Source organism: Rhinolophus sinicus, chromosome X (genome assembly GCF_036562045.2).
Source record: "Rhinolophus sinicus isolate RSC01 chromosome X, ASM3656204v1, whole genome shotgun sequence".
Lineage (NCBI taxonomy): Eukaryota > Metazoa > Chordata > Mammalia > Chiroptera > Rhinolophidae > Rhinolophus > Rhinolophus sinicus.
The window spans coordinates 68,567,970-68,584,788 of record NC_133768.1 but is presented as its reverse complement, the minus strand read 5'-3'; the positions used below and the strand labels follow the sequence as shown (position 1 = coordinate 68,584,788).

Sequence of the window (16,819 nt, the reverse complement as noted above, 5' to 3'; positions counted from 1 at the left end):
CTAAAGATCCTCAGTTAATCCCAACGTGCAGCAGTTTGGAAACTGCTCTGCCAGGAACGTGCTTTGCTGTTGCAGCCCCAGTACCTAGAATACTGATATGTACCATGTGTCAATTAGTCTATTAAATAAACAAAAGCATGAGTGAGCAAAAATATGCTTTCCTTTAAAATTCCTTAAGAAAAAAGTCTAGAATATTTTCACAGAAATAGGATTTTCATAAGGAAAACAATCTTACCTTTCTCAAAGAATCTCAATGCTACTTGCAGAGCATCTTCTGCTTCATCATCGGCATGTTCATAATCTTCCACTGAATTGTTTTGTTCATGTTTTGAGATGCTCTTTGAGTTGCTTAGGTCCTCTTTTAGTTTCCAGGCCAAGAGATTAGTCTGATAACTATTACTACCTTGTGAAGTTCTCTTTGGTGTCTGAGATTTCTTAACTCTCTTTTGAGGTGACATTACTGCACATGTTCTATACAGAAACAAGTGTCAAGTTACCATTAATCAGCCAAACTGCCTTTTTGCTCCACAAAGACAGCGACATCTGCCTGTATTCCCAACAATTAGGATACAGTACCTAGCATAAAACAAGTACTCAATAAAAAACAATACGAAAAACTGTCAACAATAGAGGCAACGAAACCTACAGGTTAACATTCTCAGAAAGCCCTGGACCTAAATCAGAAGAGAGAAAAACAACTCTCCAAGGTAACAGTCATGAACTGAATTGGCCTTCTTATAGAGAAAAACAAAAACAAAAACTAAAACCAATAAGAGTACAGTTCTCTTAAGATGATTATATCACATAAACGAGTCCAATACAAAGCCATCTCATGAACTCAATCTTACTTTCTCAAATCACCCCTATTTTTCTTCACCCCTCCTTGATTTTGCTTTCATATTTTATGTTCCCTACTTTGTCAGTGCTAAGTTAAAACTGCGGTGTTCAAAAGTCAAACTGGTGGGCAAACTAAGGATTCTCAGAATAGAAACATTCCCTATTAATTCACTTATTCAATAAATAATTACTGAACATCATCTATATGCCAAGTAGAGTTCTAGTTACCAGGGATAAGATAATAAACAGTCAAAGTCTTTGCTCTCATGAAACTTATGGGGGTGGAGAGCAGGGTGAGAGTCAATAAATAAGTAAATAATAGTGAACATAATACACAGTGATGTCCCAGAAACAGGGTAGGCATGAGGAGCTACTTTGGAAAAGCGTTCAGAGGAAGCTTCTCTGATTGACCTTTAAACTGACATTTACATGCCAAGAAAGAATCAGCTTTGTGAATATCTGGTGGAAGAGTATTTCATGAAGGGGGAAAAGCAAGACTTGCCAAGGCCTTAAAGCAAGAGCTTTGTGTGTTAGAGAAACAGCAGCAACACCAGTGGGGAGAGGGAGAGTTAGGGACATGAAAAAGGTAGAGGGTAATGGGAGATCAAGTCAGAAAGGCAGCCAGGGAGGAGCACATTGGGAACTGAAGGCTAGAGTAAGTTTGAATTTCAAGTATCATGGGAACTATGGGGGAAGAGAGTGGTGTTGGAGAGAGAAGTGATACCATCTGATTTATGTTTTAAGACCGTTTTAGCTGCAGTGTGGAGAATAGAATGTTAGGGGTCAAGGAGTGGAAACAGACTAAAAGGGTTTTGCAGAAGTCCAAAAAGATATAACTGCAGTCTGAACTAGGCCTAAGGTACAGCGGTGGAAGAGGTAGAAAAAGATTGTATTCATGATAAGTTTTGGAGATAGACTGGGCAAGAGCATGACAAATATTGGATGTAGAGAAAAGTTAAAAGAGGAACACAGAAGGACTTCTAAATTTTTGGCTTCAAATGGGAAAAACTAAAGGAATGGTCGGAATGACACTCAATCCCACCTCCCTAGAATAGATGAGGCCAGGGCAAGAAATCAGTATGTATGTCTAACCCAATGGGAGGTTCCAGGTTACAAATTGTTTCCTAAGCTCCTACGAAAGAAGGACGGGCGAGCAGCTTCTGACCCCATCCGATTGACCGGTCCCATACCTTCCCAAGAACCTCCCCCACCTTTTACAGCCTGCCCCAGCAGGGAACGAACTTGGCCACGACAACTGACCCCCTGGGCAGATTCCTGGGCTAGGGGAAAACCCCGACCCCAGCCACATCTTGCAGGATAGTCCTGCTCAGACGTCAGGAGATGCCCTTCACTCCGGGGCCCCTATTTCGCGCGGTATTTAAAAGTACCTCACCTAATACGCTTCTCCGTCTCCAAATCTCCGGAGCCCAGGCATCTCCTCCAGGATTCAAATGAGCGTGCCCCGCCCTGCGCATGCGCTTCCGCGGAGACTCAGGCAGCGGCCCGGCGGAGCGGCGCGCTCTGCTGTAACCTGATTGGTTGGGTTACAACTCAACGGCGCGAGGCGGCGCGCGCGCCGAAGCTGACGCAAACCCAATTCCAGTTTGCCGTTGGCCCCACCCGCCCGGCCCCGGGTACGCGCGGCAAGTGGGCCGTTGCTGCCGGAGCCAGGTGATTGGCTGGCGTTCCCACAGCCCTAATAATGTCCACATTCGTCATTTTGCGTAAAATAGAGCAGTGTCTGAATTCTTGAATTTAACAAGATTAATTATAGTGATCATTTTGCCCAGACTGACCCCAAATGTCGGAACTTTGTAGGAAAATATAAAGCTGCAAACTTCACAATACAGACTGCCTCTTCCATGCTGGGCATGAGACTTAGGTTAAAGGGTCTGTGACCTCTAAAGCTGTCATTTTCCCCATGTGAAACTAGGAGGTGGGAGGAAAGGCTGGATCTGCCCTCCTATTACCGAGGATGGGCACCGATATCTTCCAGAGTTTGCTAGAAACATGTGTCCTGAGCCAGATGTGGCACCTTGCAAGAAACAAGCCAGTCGACACATAAAGATTCCTAATTTTGAGGAATGGATGGACCTTAAAGAAATTGGCTAAAACAGTTACAAAGGCTTAGTGTGATATCTGAGCTTAGTGCCTAGTTTAATCTAATAGAGTGGAAATCAGAGAGGAAAGATATAAATTTAACAGCTCTAGCTGATTTTTTTTTGAGGCCAAAACATACCTGCAAGATGTAGGCAAAACTGTAAGAAATTTTGCTGTCTTAAGGAGAGAAGAAGAATCAACTGTTAAGTTGATGTATTTGGGAAAGACTACAGCAGAAATGACTATTTACCACATTATATATTTCTATGGGTTCAAAGCACTTTCGGGAACTCTTATTTAATCACGCACGAGAATTGAGTGTTCAGCATTTTCTATGATAGCTGCTCTTCCTTATCTAGTAAAACTGAACATTTCTCAAAAGTCCTTTTTATACTTTTAGTCATCTCATAGATTCAAATGTAAATTTGAAGGAATTTTAAGCCTCCAATCCCTTTCTTTTTTTGTAGATGATGAAACTGAGGCCTTGAGTGGTGAAATAACTTGCCTAATGTGAGAAGTCTGTGGCACTGGAACTTGTGCTACCTTGTGGACACATATACTGAGATACACTGGTTCACCTTCATTTAATACACCTGCAATTTTCTCTGAACTAATTCTTCCACCTTCCCTTGGCATCACCTAATGAAGCAGAATTCCCCAAACCTGGAAATTGTATTGGGATCCTAATTCTATGGCTTTCCATCTTATGTGCTGACATCACAGAACTCTGGGGGAACTTAAATGATATTGGAAAGTTGACAACCTCATATACTAATATTAAGTGATTATACTCCCCCTTCTCTTTCTTCTCCTCCCTCATCAAGACTAAAAAAGAAAAAAAGTAAGCCTGAATCCCTTGATATGACCCTTGCTTTCCACATTTTCATTATTTGTCCAGTTTCCTCCAAATTTCAATTTTTTTTATTTTGAAAGAACGAGAGAAATAAAACAGAGAGGTACCAATTAACAAGAACAATGACATTGAAGAAAATACAATAATTTGTACTCCCCCACACACAACACCCCCCACCCCTTTCCCCATCCCTGGCACAATAATATTAAAACCATCAAAGCACATCTAGCAAGGAGAAACAGCAATATGTAATGAAGAAAGCAAATTTTCATACTGCTCAATCCAACCAACTCATCAAATGTCCTTCCCACAGCCAAACTCCACACCCTGGAATGATAAAGAAGTGTAGAGGAGACAACTTTGGGGGGTAACCTGGATCTCTGCTTGCACTAGCAAAGTTCAGTGATGATTCAATTGGAATAGTGAATCTCGTTGGCAGGGAAACACTGGGTATAGTTCCTCTGTCAAATTTCAGATGATTTAAGAGAACAGCTAGAGTTTGAGATTCACAGACTTCTAACAGGACTAATCCCTGCTCCCTCAACCACAGCAGTGGAGAAGCTGCCAAATCCTGGTTAGCTGCTGAGAATAGTGGAAGTGAGGCAGTTTTGGTTTAAGAAAATCCGAAAAAGACGTCTGGGCAACAAGTTTACTGCTTCAGTTTCAAACTGTCAGTAAAGGAGTGTAACTCGCTGTCTCAAATTGAAAGAACTTTTTCCTAAAGTGGTAGGTTTAAGTTTTCAGCTTAATCTATTGAGGGATTCCCCCATCCTATGGGAATACATCACTTGTTTTATACCAAAAGTAGGATTATCTTTATAGGAGGTTTATTTTATTCTGTCTTCACTAAAATTGGTCTATAAAGGGAAGGATACCCATGAAGGATTAGTTCAAGATCAGAGCCTTCTCCTTGGCATGTGCGTGCACACACACACACAGCAAATACATTTTCCCACACATATAATTTCACAGTCACATGCTTGCTGGAGTCCATCTCAAAAAAACACTTCAATAGTTAGCCATATACATGTACATGCAGCAAGATGTGAGAGTTGCCCCGAAGTGATTAAAGGTGGCGCACATATGTCTATGTGGGGAGGTCATTTTAGAGTATAGGTGTACACAAGCCAATAGGGCCATTAACTTGCAGATTATATTTTTCCCTCTCCCCCAAGGTAAATAAATCAAATGAAAAACACACACTGACATCTTTTTGGGTGTCATGGAGGCAACTGCCAGGAAGGTCCACTTTTTGCACTTTTGTTTTCCTATGACAACTTCATTTTGCCCTGAGGGGCCTTCTCGTACAAGGAGGGCTGCTCCTCGCCTTTCCCTGCATTTCCCACCTTTCCTGGGGGCGAGGGCTTCTTCTCAGAAGATCGGTCTTCGGGCTTGCGCGCAATCAGCAGGCGGCAGGTGAGCAGGATTCCAAACACCAGGGCATGGGCGTAGCGTTTGAGAGGATCACCGACTAGCTGGTGGAAGAAGAGCACAACCAACACCAGCAAGAGCAGGAAGAAGTTGGCCACATCTTTGGGACGTCCAGGCACAAGGGTCATGACAATGCCACAGGCCACCTCAAGAGTCCCAATGCTTTTGCGAAGGAGAATGGAATTGATCCCCATTTTCTTCAGCAGAGGAAGGGCTCGGACATACGTCTTGTAAGCACGTTTCTAGAGTGGAATACCATAAGGAAATCACTGCGTTAACTATGATTTTAACATTAGAATGAATAATACACAAGCAAGGTCCTCCTTCCCCACGATTCCCTTTCTATAACAGCCAAGGGTGTCCCATTTTTTACTGTGCCCCCTAAATAAAAGCCTTGTAATTAAGAAAAAAAGCAAGCAATCTGCTAAGAGCCCTGTGATTTAAACCTTATTACTCAGCACCAAAGGTAAGAGAATTTGGCTTTATAGTTTAATTTTTTCTGATTATAAATCATAAACAACATTAAAAATTTAAAAGAAAATTCACCGGGCCCATAAGAACTGGTACAGATTACCCACATCCTCATTTTCTAGTGCCTGTCTTGTCCAAACCCAGATGCATATGAATGCCAACAAAAATGAAACGAGGCAAGGCACAGTATGGTAAAGCCTCACTAATTTGGACCTACCTAATTTGGAATTAATGATTCTTCAGAAACTTCAGCTGAGCTGGAGTTTATATTTATGGAATCTATTTTTTTAAAGTGTGTGCTAAACAAATAGAAAATTAAAAATGTATGCAAGTGTTAGCCCCTTATATATCTTTAAAATATAGTAAGACAAAAATCATTCTCATGGTCATTGAGATAAATCCCAAAGCCATTACAAGACACTACTTTGATTAGCCTGGTTCGAGTTCATTAATTTTAATTCAACAAATATTTATTGAACACCTACTATGGATTATTCGATGGAGATATACAGATGAATAAGACAGGGTCAAGAAGCTCTTGGTCTAGTGGGGGGAAACAGATACATAAACAGCATTATAAAGCAGCATGGTTAGTGGTATATAATAGAGGTCTGTACAATGTCCAATTGTAGCCCAAAGGAAGACATCATAGGACAGAGGAGGGAGTCACTGGATATATTACAAAGTAATAGAATTATGTTGACCTTAGAGTAATAGAGAATCATGTTTATCACTATTCAGAGTGGCCTGATCCTCATTTTGGAGTAAATTGATGAGATTTTATCAAGCGTCTTATTGGGTTGGCCCACTACTTTGTTTTCATTAAGTATCCATTAATTCATTCAATATTTATTAAGTGTCTCCTTATGCTGGGCACTATACTAGGTACTCTGGATACAGATATCAATTATTCAAAGGCCCTGCCTTCCTGAACCTTGAGTTTCTAAGAGGAAGAAAAGTTATGCAAATACATAAGTGCAATAAAGTATTATGAATGCTGACCAAAATTATGTAGTGGGTATAGTGGAGGCACAGCAGAGGGAATGGTCAAGTCTCCCTAGATGGAGACTGAGAAAAGCTAGAGCAGACTCTTAAAAGAAGAGCAGGTGTTCGCAAGATCAATAAGGGAAGGGCATTGCAGACAGAGGAAGCTGGACGAGCAAATGCCCTGAGAAACAAAATAGACTTGTGTGTTGTGAACACTGCCCTAGTTCAGCATAGGTTGGGGGGAAGAGGAGAGGGTGGGAACACATGAGATTGGGGAGATAGATATGAATCAGATCATGGAAAATTACATATGTTGTGTTGTAGAGCTGGACTTTATCCTATAATCCAGGGGCAGTAACATAATTTGCTTTTAAGGAAGCTCCTTCTGGAAATAATATGGAGGATGGATTGGGAGAGGTATGCCTAGAAGCAAGGAGACCAGGCAAGAGACCTAGACTAGAGTAATGACAGTAAGGATAGAGGGAAGGGGACAGAGTAGAAGATACTTTGAATGCAAAATCAACAGAATTTGATGTTTTACTGGGTGTGGACACTGAGGAAAAGAAGTAAAGAAAGATTCTTTGGTCTCTGGCTTGGATGCCTGGATAAAAGTTTGGGAATGCACATAGAGGAACAGGTTGGGATGACAGAGGGCAGGAAGGAGTGAGGAACTCAATTTGGGGTTTTCTGAGATGAAGTATCTCTAAGATATCTAAGTGGAGATGTCTGGTAGGCAAACAGTAAGAGAGGTCTGGGGTAAAGCTACAGAATGGATAGTCATCAGTATGCCCAGGTAGAATGTATACAGTGGAAAAAATTGTGTAACAGACATTTAAGAAATGGGGAGAGGAAGCGAGTCCACAAAGTAGACAGAAGAAAGTGTGGTCAGAAAAGTAGGAGGAAAACCAAGACAGACAGGGTCATAGGGGCCAAGAGGAGTTTTAAGAAAAGAATACCCAGAAATGGAATTGCTGGGTCATAAGGTAGTTCTATTTTTAATTTTTTGAGGAACCTCCACACTGTTTTCCATAGCGGCTGAACAAATTTACATTCCCACCAACAGTAAACAAGGGTTCCCTTTCCCTACATCCTCACCAACGAAGCAAAAAACACTAATTTGAAAAGATATACCCATCCCTATGTTCATTTACAATAGCCAAGATATGGAAGCAACTTGTGTTTCCATCGATAGATGAATAGATAAAGAAGATGTGATTCACACACACACACACGAATATTACTCAGCAAAAAAAAAAAAAAAAAAAAAAAAACCACAGAAAAAAAACCGAATGAAATCTTGTCATTTGCGACAACATGCATGGACCTAGAGAGTACTATGCTAAGTGAAATAAGTCAGACAGAGAAAGACAAATACCATGTGATCTGACTTATACATGGCACAGAAATAGACTCATAGATACAGAGAACAAATTGATGGTTGCCAGAGGGGCGGGGGATGGGGTATAGATGAAAAAGGTGAAGGGGAATAAGAGGTACAAACTTCCAGTTATAAAATAAATAAGCCACAGGGATATAGCTCATAGAACAGGGAATATAGTCAATAATATTATTAATGACTGTAGAGTGACAAGCAGTTACTAGACTTACCGTGGTGATCACATTGTAAGGTATATAAATATAGAATCACTATGTTGTACACATGAAACTAATATAATATTGTATGCCAACTATACTTTAATATTTTTTTTAATTAAAAAAGAAAAGAAAGAAGAAAACAGTTAAAAGCACGATATGCAAGACAAGTATTACAAGAATTGGGCAGAAAGCCAACTTGACCTCTCAGAAGCATCTGGTGCTTAGAATAGTGTTCACACTCTCTAGGTTTGGAACAAACATTCACTTCTGGACAAGTGAATGCACCCTTATTTCATGGATTAATTATCATGAGTGGCACAGATAATCCTCTGTAAGGACTGTTAGAAGACTGATGGTTTACTGAAAAATGCATGGGTTTGGATTCAAACGGACTTGGGTTCAAATCCCATCTCTGCCACTTTCTAGTTGAGTGTCCATGGGCAAATTATTTGACCTCCCTTAACTTCATTTTCCTGAGCAGGGATGAGACTAAGGTGAAGTGAGTGAGGCTATTTGCCTTGAGTACAAAATTTAAGAGGGAAAATATACTCATTGATCAAGGTAAATGATATCTGTGATGAACAAAATGTCAAAATTTTAAATAAAGGCAGGATCTGACTCTGCACTTTCACAACCCTGCCTCACTCACCTCTTCCTAATCTCATCCCTGTCAGATACTGTCTTTACTTAAAATTTTACCTCACTCTAGTCCTTATCCTGTTCCTGAGCACATAAAGAAGTACAAAATGTTAATTGTTCTTCCTCCCTCTTCCCATCTTGGGTTAAATCAGGGATTTTCAGAGAGGAATTTGGAGAGAAGTTGACCACTGGGCAGAGTGAAACCCGGAGCTGAATTCAGCCAGACCCACATGTAGCAGAGCAGAGCTGAGGGTTAGGTCACCTGGTAGTGGGGAGAAGCCTGCCCATTTCCTCTCACTATTAACCTAGATGCCACTTGCCCACTCTCTCCCACTCTGCATTCTGGTTATGGTAGCAGGGGGACGTTAGGGAAAGAAATCTTGACCCAAGAGGCTTACTTAACACTTTTAATTAAGGTCTATTTGCAATTAGTAACACAAAGCTTCCCAAGAGGCAATTCCTAAATCCTAAGTGTAAGCTTCTGACATGATGAACACAGGATGGAAGAAGAGTTATCTTACAGTCATTTTAGAACCAAGCCTTCCAGATGCTGGCTGAGTGGCTTCTGGAAAGTGCTCCATTTTTGACCAGGGCTAACCACCCATCATTCAAGAACAGATTATGATCTGGTATACTATAGTGGAATATGTAGCCCAGGGCCAAATTCCAGGTCTTTAAATCAAATTCCTATGAATTCAGTGATATTTTTTCTCTCCATTTGGTGTAACTCCATATTACTTTTTCAGTTGTTTATCTAACCCCTTAAACTGCAGCTGTGGATATTTTTAATGCAGCTGTTGCCTCTTTCTTTCCTCCTTTTTTCAAGAGAAACTGCATGTGGATAAGCCATGTCATCAATTCTTTAGTTCAAAGCTGAGTAGGTACGGATAGCATCTGTTCTCCAGGACTCCAGATAAGGAATGTTTAATTTGTTAGAGAGAGGACTGGGCTTAGATGGGGTCTTGACATCACAGGAGGTGCTTTATTCTTTCTCCTGTGGAATAGGATGGCGACATCTAAAGAATCCTACTATTGCCAGTCTCATCGATGTTTGGTCCCAGCCACCTCAGTTTTAACAATAGGCGTGTCACATATCTTGAGTGTATAGTAAGGAGAGCTCTAAAGACTAATTGTTCTGATAGTAAGAATAAAGAGAGTTGACTGAATTACTCTCCCAAAAGGCTCTTGCAATTCACTTTTTTAGGTCTGTTTCCTTTCCATTGCAATGACCCAGACCCCATAGCCATAGCTTCCATTTAGGGGAAGGAAGCAGGAAAGAGAATGTTTCAAATCCCTTTAATCAAAGGCAATCATCCAGCAATATCCTTGGCCTGGGATTCTTTAGATAAGCTAAACTCCAATTTTAGTTTTGTCCCTAAATTGCTTAGAGAGAATTACTAAGTAATTTATTACCTCGGTTTCCCCTTTTGTAAATTAAATGAGCATTTTGGAGATTTAGTCAAAGAATCATAGCGTTTAGTCAAAGCACCATAGCATCAACACACACACACACATTTTATCATTAATGAGATACACAATTAGAAATCCATACGTTTGCAAGCCACAGTAATTATTTTAATGATAATAGGGATGAATCAAGCAGGTCCATTCTTGTGATTCAGACATGAGTCAAAAGCATATGGAGCCTCTTTTAGTCATACCTTTTTTTTTTGTCATTTATTCTTCACAACACCCCAGGGTCCATGATCTCATATTAATGACATTAAACTTGAACAGCTCAAAACTGTCGAATAATATTCATCTTTGATTATAATTAATAACAGATCCAAGGCAGCTATCAGGACAAAATGGGAACAGAGGGCAAGTAGTTTGTTCCACTTTAGTTCACCTATGCAAATTAGGTGAAAGAAAAAAAAATAATTTGGCTGATATACTGCATGATTCCATTTATATAATGTTCAAAAGCAGGTAAAATTTACTTACATTGTTGGAAGTCAAGATACTAATTACCCTTTAGGAGGTAGTGACTGGAAGGGGCCATGAGGGGATTTTTCTGAGGTACTGGTTATGTACTGTTTCTTGATATGGGTGCTGGTTACACAGGAGTATGCTGAAAACTCCTTGCACTTATGTGCACATTTCAGTATATATAATACTTAGATAAAATTTGCAGGGAAAAATAACCTATATGAAAGCAGAGGAGGGCACTGACAAAAATCTCAGCCTGGTTGCTGTCTTATACCATAAAGCTATAAGTGCTGCAAAATTTACTGACTCAAATAAGATTCTCCTGAAACGCCATATGTGAATCACAGATCATTTCTTAAATGTAATAAAAAGCCATCACATGTATAATTAATTGCCAAATATGCATATGAATGATAAACATCTTTTAAGCAATTCTACTTCCCACTGTCATATAATGCTCACCTAAAGCAGAAGCTGGGAGACCTGATCCTACTAACAAAAGTGGATCCCTCCCTGATTTCATTTCAGGGCAGAAGAATCTGACTTCTACTGCCAGTCAAAGGTCACTCTGAAACAAGCAGTTTTTGGCCACTGAGAGGCTGCAAGTTCCCTGGCATAAGCTCCAATGTAGTTTAGCTTGGGATGGCTAGCTGTGTGAATTAGGCAAAGCCACTTCTCATCTCAGATTCAGCTTCCACTCTGAGGGAATAAATATACTGTACTACCTCAGAGAGCAGTCTAAGCATCAGTGAATTACTATCTTATTACCTAGTTGGAAAGCAATTAATGGCAGTGATTGGAAGCATAAAAGATCACCTGTGGACATTAAATAAACTGCTCAACCATATCTGGAATGTTTCCCCAGGGTTATACAAACCGGAGAGTATTTAACTATAGATAAGCAAATCAATCGAATCAACAAAACTTTCCTATGAGGGGATGCAAGGAAGCAGAGACTTGCCCTGTCTTCCTGAAGGCCCAAATCACTTGGCTTCATTGTGACAAGATATTTGGTGTTTTATTACCATTCCATATGTGGCCCCTTGTGCTTACAGGATGGAACCACTGCTATAAAGAGCCGAATACCAGTTATATTTCCCTTAGTAGCATTTATAAGTGCTGTCTCCCAATTTCAAGTGAGTTAATAAAGGCATTTATTTAGTCAAGAGAGTGGTCTGTCATGTTGAATTCACATGGGATTTAGAGTACTCTACAACGACACTTGCCAAATCTAGAGGAGGTATGGGCCAACACACACCAAATGGGCTATTCAAGAGAGGCACCTGGAAATTCTGCACGGGATCCACTTGTGCATTACCCAGCAGCAAGTGTGGAGTTTTCAATATTAGCTGATTGCATAAAGTTTGTTCACCAGGGCACATGAAACTGACATCTTGCTCTTCTAAATGCCTGATTTCAATCCCTTAAACTGGCCATTCAAATTAGCCAGGAATCCACTGCACAAAATAGAATCAATTATCATTATCACCTCATCCAGCACATTTTTTTGAACACCTATTATATGCAAACACTGTACCAGATGCTTCCACATGTAATCTCAGTTAATATTTACAACAACCTTCTGAGGTAGGTATTATTATCCTCATTTTACAGATGAGAAAATTGAGAACTAAGATTGTCAGGATTTGAACCCAAACCTGTATGACTCAAAGCCTGTACTATTTCCACTAACTTTTCCTGGCTTTACCAGTAGAGACAGGAAAGAAGTTCATAGTCATTTGTTTGGTTTGTAGCAATGATTCTTCATGGCGAGGATAACACCTAGGCATAGCACTAATGGTTTTAGAACAAGAAAAAAATAGTTGGCAGAAAAGAAAAAAAAAATCTAAATTTGAAAAATCGGTTTCAAAGTAAAATGAACACCCAAGATATGGACTGGGGCAGTTGAACTGACACAAAAAAGAAGAGAGAATGTGCTATATATTTTCAAGAATCAGCTGTAAGTTCTGATATCCAAAAAAGTTGTAACCATTAAAGACTCCTCTACTGAGAGTACTGAGTCACCGACTTGGTTTCTAATCCTCCAACAACAGTTTATTCTATGACCTTGGATCAGTTTATCCATCAGTAAAATAAGAATATATAATAAAATGAATCTACCTCAAGAAATATTTTAAAGAATAATCTTAAAACAACAATAGTATGTAACACCATCACCTTGAGATTTTATGAGAAAAGCCACTGCAGTCAATACATGACTAACTCCATCAATGCAGAGGAATCATTCCTAAGGAAAACAGAAAATCCCAGACACTCATCTCAGCTGATCTAGGGTTGAGGTCCTGAGGGGCTGTACTCCCTTCTAAGAAGCAAGAACCAACTCCTGAACTGCATAATTAAGAGCCAATCAGAGAAATTTGAAAGGTGGTGACCAGCCAAGACAGTGCTACAATGACTCATTCATTCACCCATCCATTCAGAAATTATAAATTGAGCACTTCCTTTGTACTAGAAGTGAATTTTCTCCACTTCCTATGGGTTCAAGAATAAAGCTGGACCAGTGTAGGCACTATGCAGTGGGTCTTACCCCAGACAGCCATCTGCAGCCTGGAGCCCAGTGCACAATGCAGGAGGGGACTCTGGAAAAGGGGAATCTGAAAATCCTCTTTAAGCTTCTGTGAAATCTCCCTCCTGGCTAGATATAGTTCTTTTATTCCCTCCAGACTTCCCTGAACACAGAAGCATAGAATTATAGAATTACGTGCACACATACACACACACACAATGGTTCTGTACTACTGTATTAGATTATAGTCATTTAAATAGGTTACTTTGTATGATATTATTTAAATATGTTTGTATGATATTATTTAAATGTTCCTTTGTACGATACGAAATCTTCATATTTGTTTCTTCTGCCTTTCATTAGACTGAAATAGCTCCACTCCCTAGGAAAAAACCTACTGCGAACCCATTTGTGGCTGGTCCTCCTCGTAAGCTCCTGACAAGCTGGTAGAAAGCTTCCCGGTGACTCCATCTTAGTTGGACTGCCTGCAGAGCCTAACACTGTACTTAGGGTGCAGCTGTGGGGCGTGGGGTGGGCTCTAAAGCAGCTGAACAGGTTCTAGGGGACAGGGAGTATACTGAAGAAGAGTATATTCCTAAGGAAAGGGAACCTTAAAGATACCTAAGGTGCACACATACAAACATATTAATATATGTGTATATGAAAAATAAAGCAAAAGCAAATTCATTTGTTTATAATCAAACACTAAACTACTACTGCCAAGACAAAAATATAGTGGCATTTCCCCTCCACCCAGTCCCTCTGCCTTTGGTGGCTCCTGCTACCCCACCTCCCCTCCTATCTCCACCCCTCCCCAAGGCAGGCTGCCTTGGATACTCATTTTGACCTGATTTCAATTCCATCTGGTCAAACATGCTGGGAGGAGGGGAAGGGAGAAGGAGAAACACATTAGGATTTTCTACTGGGACTAGACTTGGCCCTTGAGTTCCAGCCACCCTCCCCCACCCTAGGGTGATTCTGTGGTGAGGGAGACATGGAAAGCACCAGATCAAACCCTGAGACAAAAACCAAAGCTACCTGGAAACATTTTCTGAGCAGCTACAATTTTCCATTCTCCATCCATTTGCAGCTCAAGTTGAGGGGCCCTGGAAGGCTCTCAGTGGGCTCCAGGATTGCTATGTATTCCTGTTAACCTGTGGGGCCATTCCTCTTTGCCTCAGCCTTAACGGTGCATCCCTCTTGCCTCTTTTCTCTCTCCCTTCCTGTTCCTCCCCTAAGCTCCTTTCCTTCTTGACCTTGAGAGCCCAGTAATGGGCTCCCTCTTATTACTGGAAGTCTGGCAAAGATAGTGAGAAGCAGGTTCCCTTCAGCTGGGGTGGGGAAATGAAGAGGCAGAGTGAAGGCGAGAGGCGAGAGACCAAAAGGAAACGTCCCCTGCCGTCTCCTGATACTCCACGGCAGAGGAACAAGTCCTCTTCACGCCCAACTGGGGAGAGCAGCCCAGCCCCCAGGTTGCAGAGGAGATGTTTTGGCCAGTCACCTTCCGTGATTCTAACTCTGCAGAGGGGAAAACCTGCAGAGGGCCTGGCCCTGGGCATCCACAGGAGGAAAGGTGGGGATTATAGACTATTTTGCAAGAGATAAAGCAGACTTGGCAGATTGTGCAGATTAGCCCACAAATAAAGCAAAATAAACCAAAACATCCAGCCCTCCCTTGAGAGAAGGGGAAGAAGCAAGCCTTCGGCGACCTTTATTTGGGCCAAGACTGCTTTGTCTCAAGGATACAGACACGCGCCCAGGCTGCTAGGGGAATACCATCAGCTCTCCGTCTGGGATGAGGAATACCTTTCCCGCCCCTAAAAATTGCTTCTTTTACTGGCACTTTCTCCCTCAGCCCTTTCCCTCCTTCCCCTTTGTTCTTCCTGAAAATAAATAAACTCCAGCTTGCCTAACTCTTAGCTTCAAGGGAAGGAATCAGACTTGCAGACTGGTTGCCCGGACTTTGGGTGTGCTGGAAGAAGGGGAAGGGAAAGGTTCCTGCCAGTGACAGGTGTTACTCAGGTCTCAGCCTCCTGGATTAGTTCGGGGTATGTGAGGGGGTACTCGCTGGGCAACCCCTCCCCCAACTAGCATTCAGTGGCTAGATCCAGAACAGATGCTCCTGGTATAGCCCACAAATGAAATCGCTCTCGTCCAGCTGCTCCTTCCAAGCTGCAAAGTTGTTGGGGAGACAGGAGGGTCCGTGGTGGGGGTGGGGGTTATGGGGATGGGACCGCGGATTGGGAAGGAAAGAAGGGGAAAGGTATTCGCGATCCCCTGCGGGTGCGCTCCTCATCACCCGTTCGCTTCACTTACCATCTCATTGTAGGCATCCTTGCTGAGCCTGGGGGTCAACTTGATAGTCCCCATGAAAACAAAGAAGAGTCCCAGGGCCACTGAGAGGGCCACGACAGTTATGGTTCTGGGGGATGCCATGGGGTCACCACGGCAGGTCCCAACTAATCCTATTGCTTTGCGCACCCTGTCAGTCTAAAGCGCAGGCAGTTAGCACAGAGAGTTCGAGAGGGACGCTGCGGAGGCGGCAGGCAGCTAGAATGACAAAGGGAGAGGAGGGAGCTTGAGAGAAAAATTGAGTGATCCAGATTCAACCTCTCTCACTACAACAATCGCTGGGTCCTAATGCCCTTCGTTTGCTCCTCCCTGGCTGAAAGCACAGTCTTGAGGTTAAATGAAGCCCTAAACTGAGGTGGAAACTTCAAGTAGTGTTAAATGGGGGAAAGGTAGGGTATGCTTCGAGCTCAGTCCCTGAACTGTCTCTGGAATAAGTATCAGGGAAGACCGCCTTTCTACCACTTTACACCAGGAACACTTTTCATCTCTGTAGTCCTCTAGTTATCACTGCCTTTCGTCAACCTCTTTCTTTTTCTCCCCTTTCCTTTGCCTCGATGAAATCGTTAGTCCTCAGAGGTGCTGTTTTCTGCAGTTGATGACACTCAAGGATAAAACTGCAAAGTTGTCAGGCTTGATTGCTGCCAATGAAGGCTTTCTCTTCCTCTAAATCCGTTCATGGCTCCCATTGCCCAGTTGTTAACTGCAGAGTTTTAAACTTGGCATTCAAGACCGTCCACATTTTGATCTCTGCCCCTCTATGGAGGCGTATCTTCCAATAGCTCCCACTGCCATGTGCCACCCCTCATCTCCAATCTACTCATGGCCCCATGCAACCTGAGCTTTCCCACCTCCCTTACATTCTTTTTCCCTACCCCAGCACTCTTCACTAACATTCAACTTTCTCTTCAATGTCACCTCCTCCACAAAGCCTTCTCTGATTCATCCCTAGCTGGATTTGATTTCTTCCTCCTCTGATTTCCTGTAATAATAACCAATATTTATTGACTGTTTACAAAGTGCTAGACACTGCCCTTTATTTGTATTAACTCATTTAATCTTTACAGCAACACCGTGAGCTAGATATGAGCTCCTATTTT

At 41.8% G+C, this 16,819-nt stretch overlaps 2 protein-coding genes across 2 annotated transcripts in view; both read right to left on the bottom strand.

Annotated features, from left to right (window-relative positions):
* The window catches only part of CENPI (centromere protein I), a 54,864-nt gene extending 52,526 nt beyond the window's left edge, over positions 1–2,338 (bottom strand). Inside the window, exons 1-2 of the mRNA XM_019716681.2 lie at positions 2,231–2,338; positions 236–471 (exon numbers count right to left, since the gene is read on the bottom strand). Of these exons, the coding sequence (XP_019572240.2) occupies positions 236–458 (223 nt within the window). The 5' untranslated portion in view covers positions 459–471; positions 2,231–2,338. The remainder of the gene's footprint in view (positions 1–235; positions 472–2,230) is intronic.
* A 1,497-nt stretch (positions 2,339–3,835) lies between these two features.
* Positions 3,836–15,937, bottom strand: TMEM35A (transmembrane protein 35A). Its single transcript, XM_019716609.2, has 2 exons — positions 15,687–15,937; positions 3,836–5,463 (listed from the first exon to the last, which is right to left on the bottom strand). Exons 1-2 carry the CDS (start codon positions 15,804–15,806, stop codon positions 5,059–5,061), a joined length of 525 nt encoding a protein of 174 aa, XP_019572168.1. The 5' UTR covers positions 15,807–15,937; the 3' UTR covers positions 3,836–5,058.
* Between the last annotated feature and the right edge of the window lie 882 nt (positions 15,938–16,819).

Bases quoted from the DNA above. Each gene is read 5' to 3' on its own strand.
- TMEM35A (XM_019716609.2), bottom strand. From the start codon at position 15,806: ATGGCATCCCCCAGAACCATAACTGTCGTGGCCCTCTCAGTGGCCCTG. The intron at 5,464-15,686 runs GTAAGTGAAGCG...ATTCCACTCTAG, and splicing joins AGGATGCCTACAATGAGATG to AAACGTGCTTACAAGACGTA.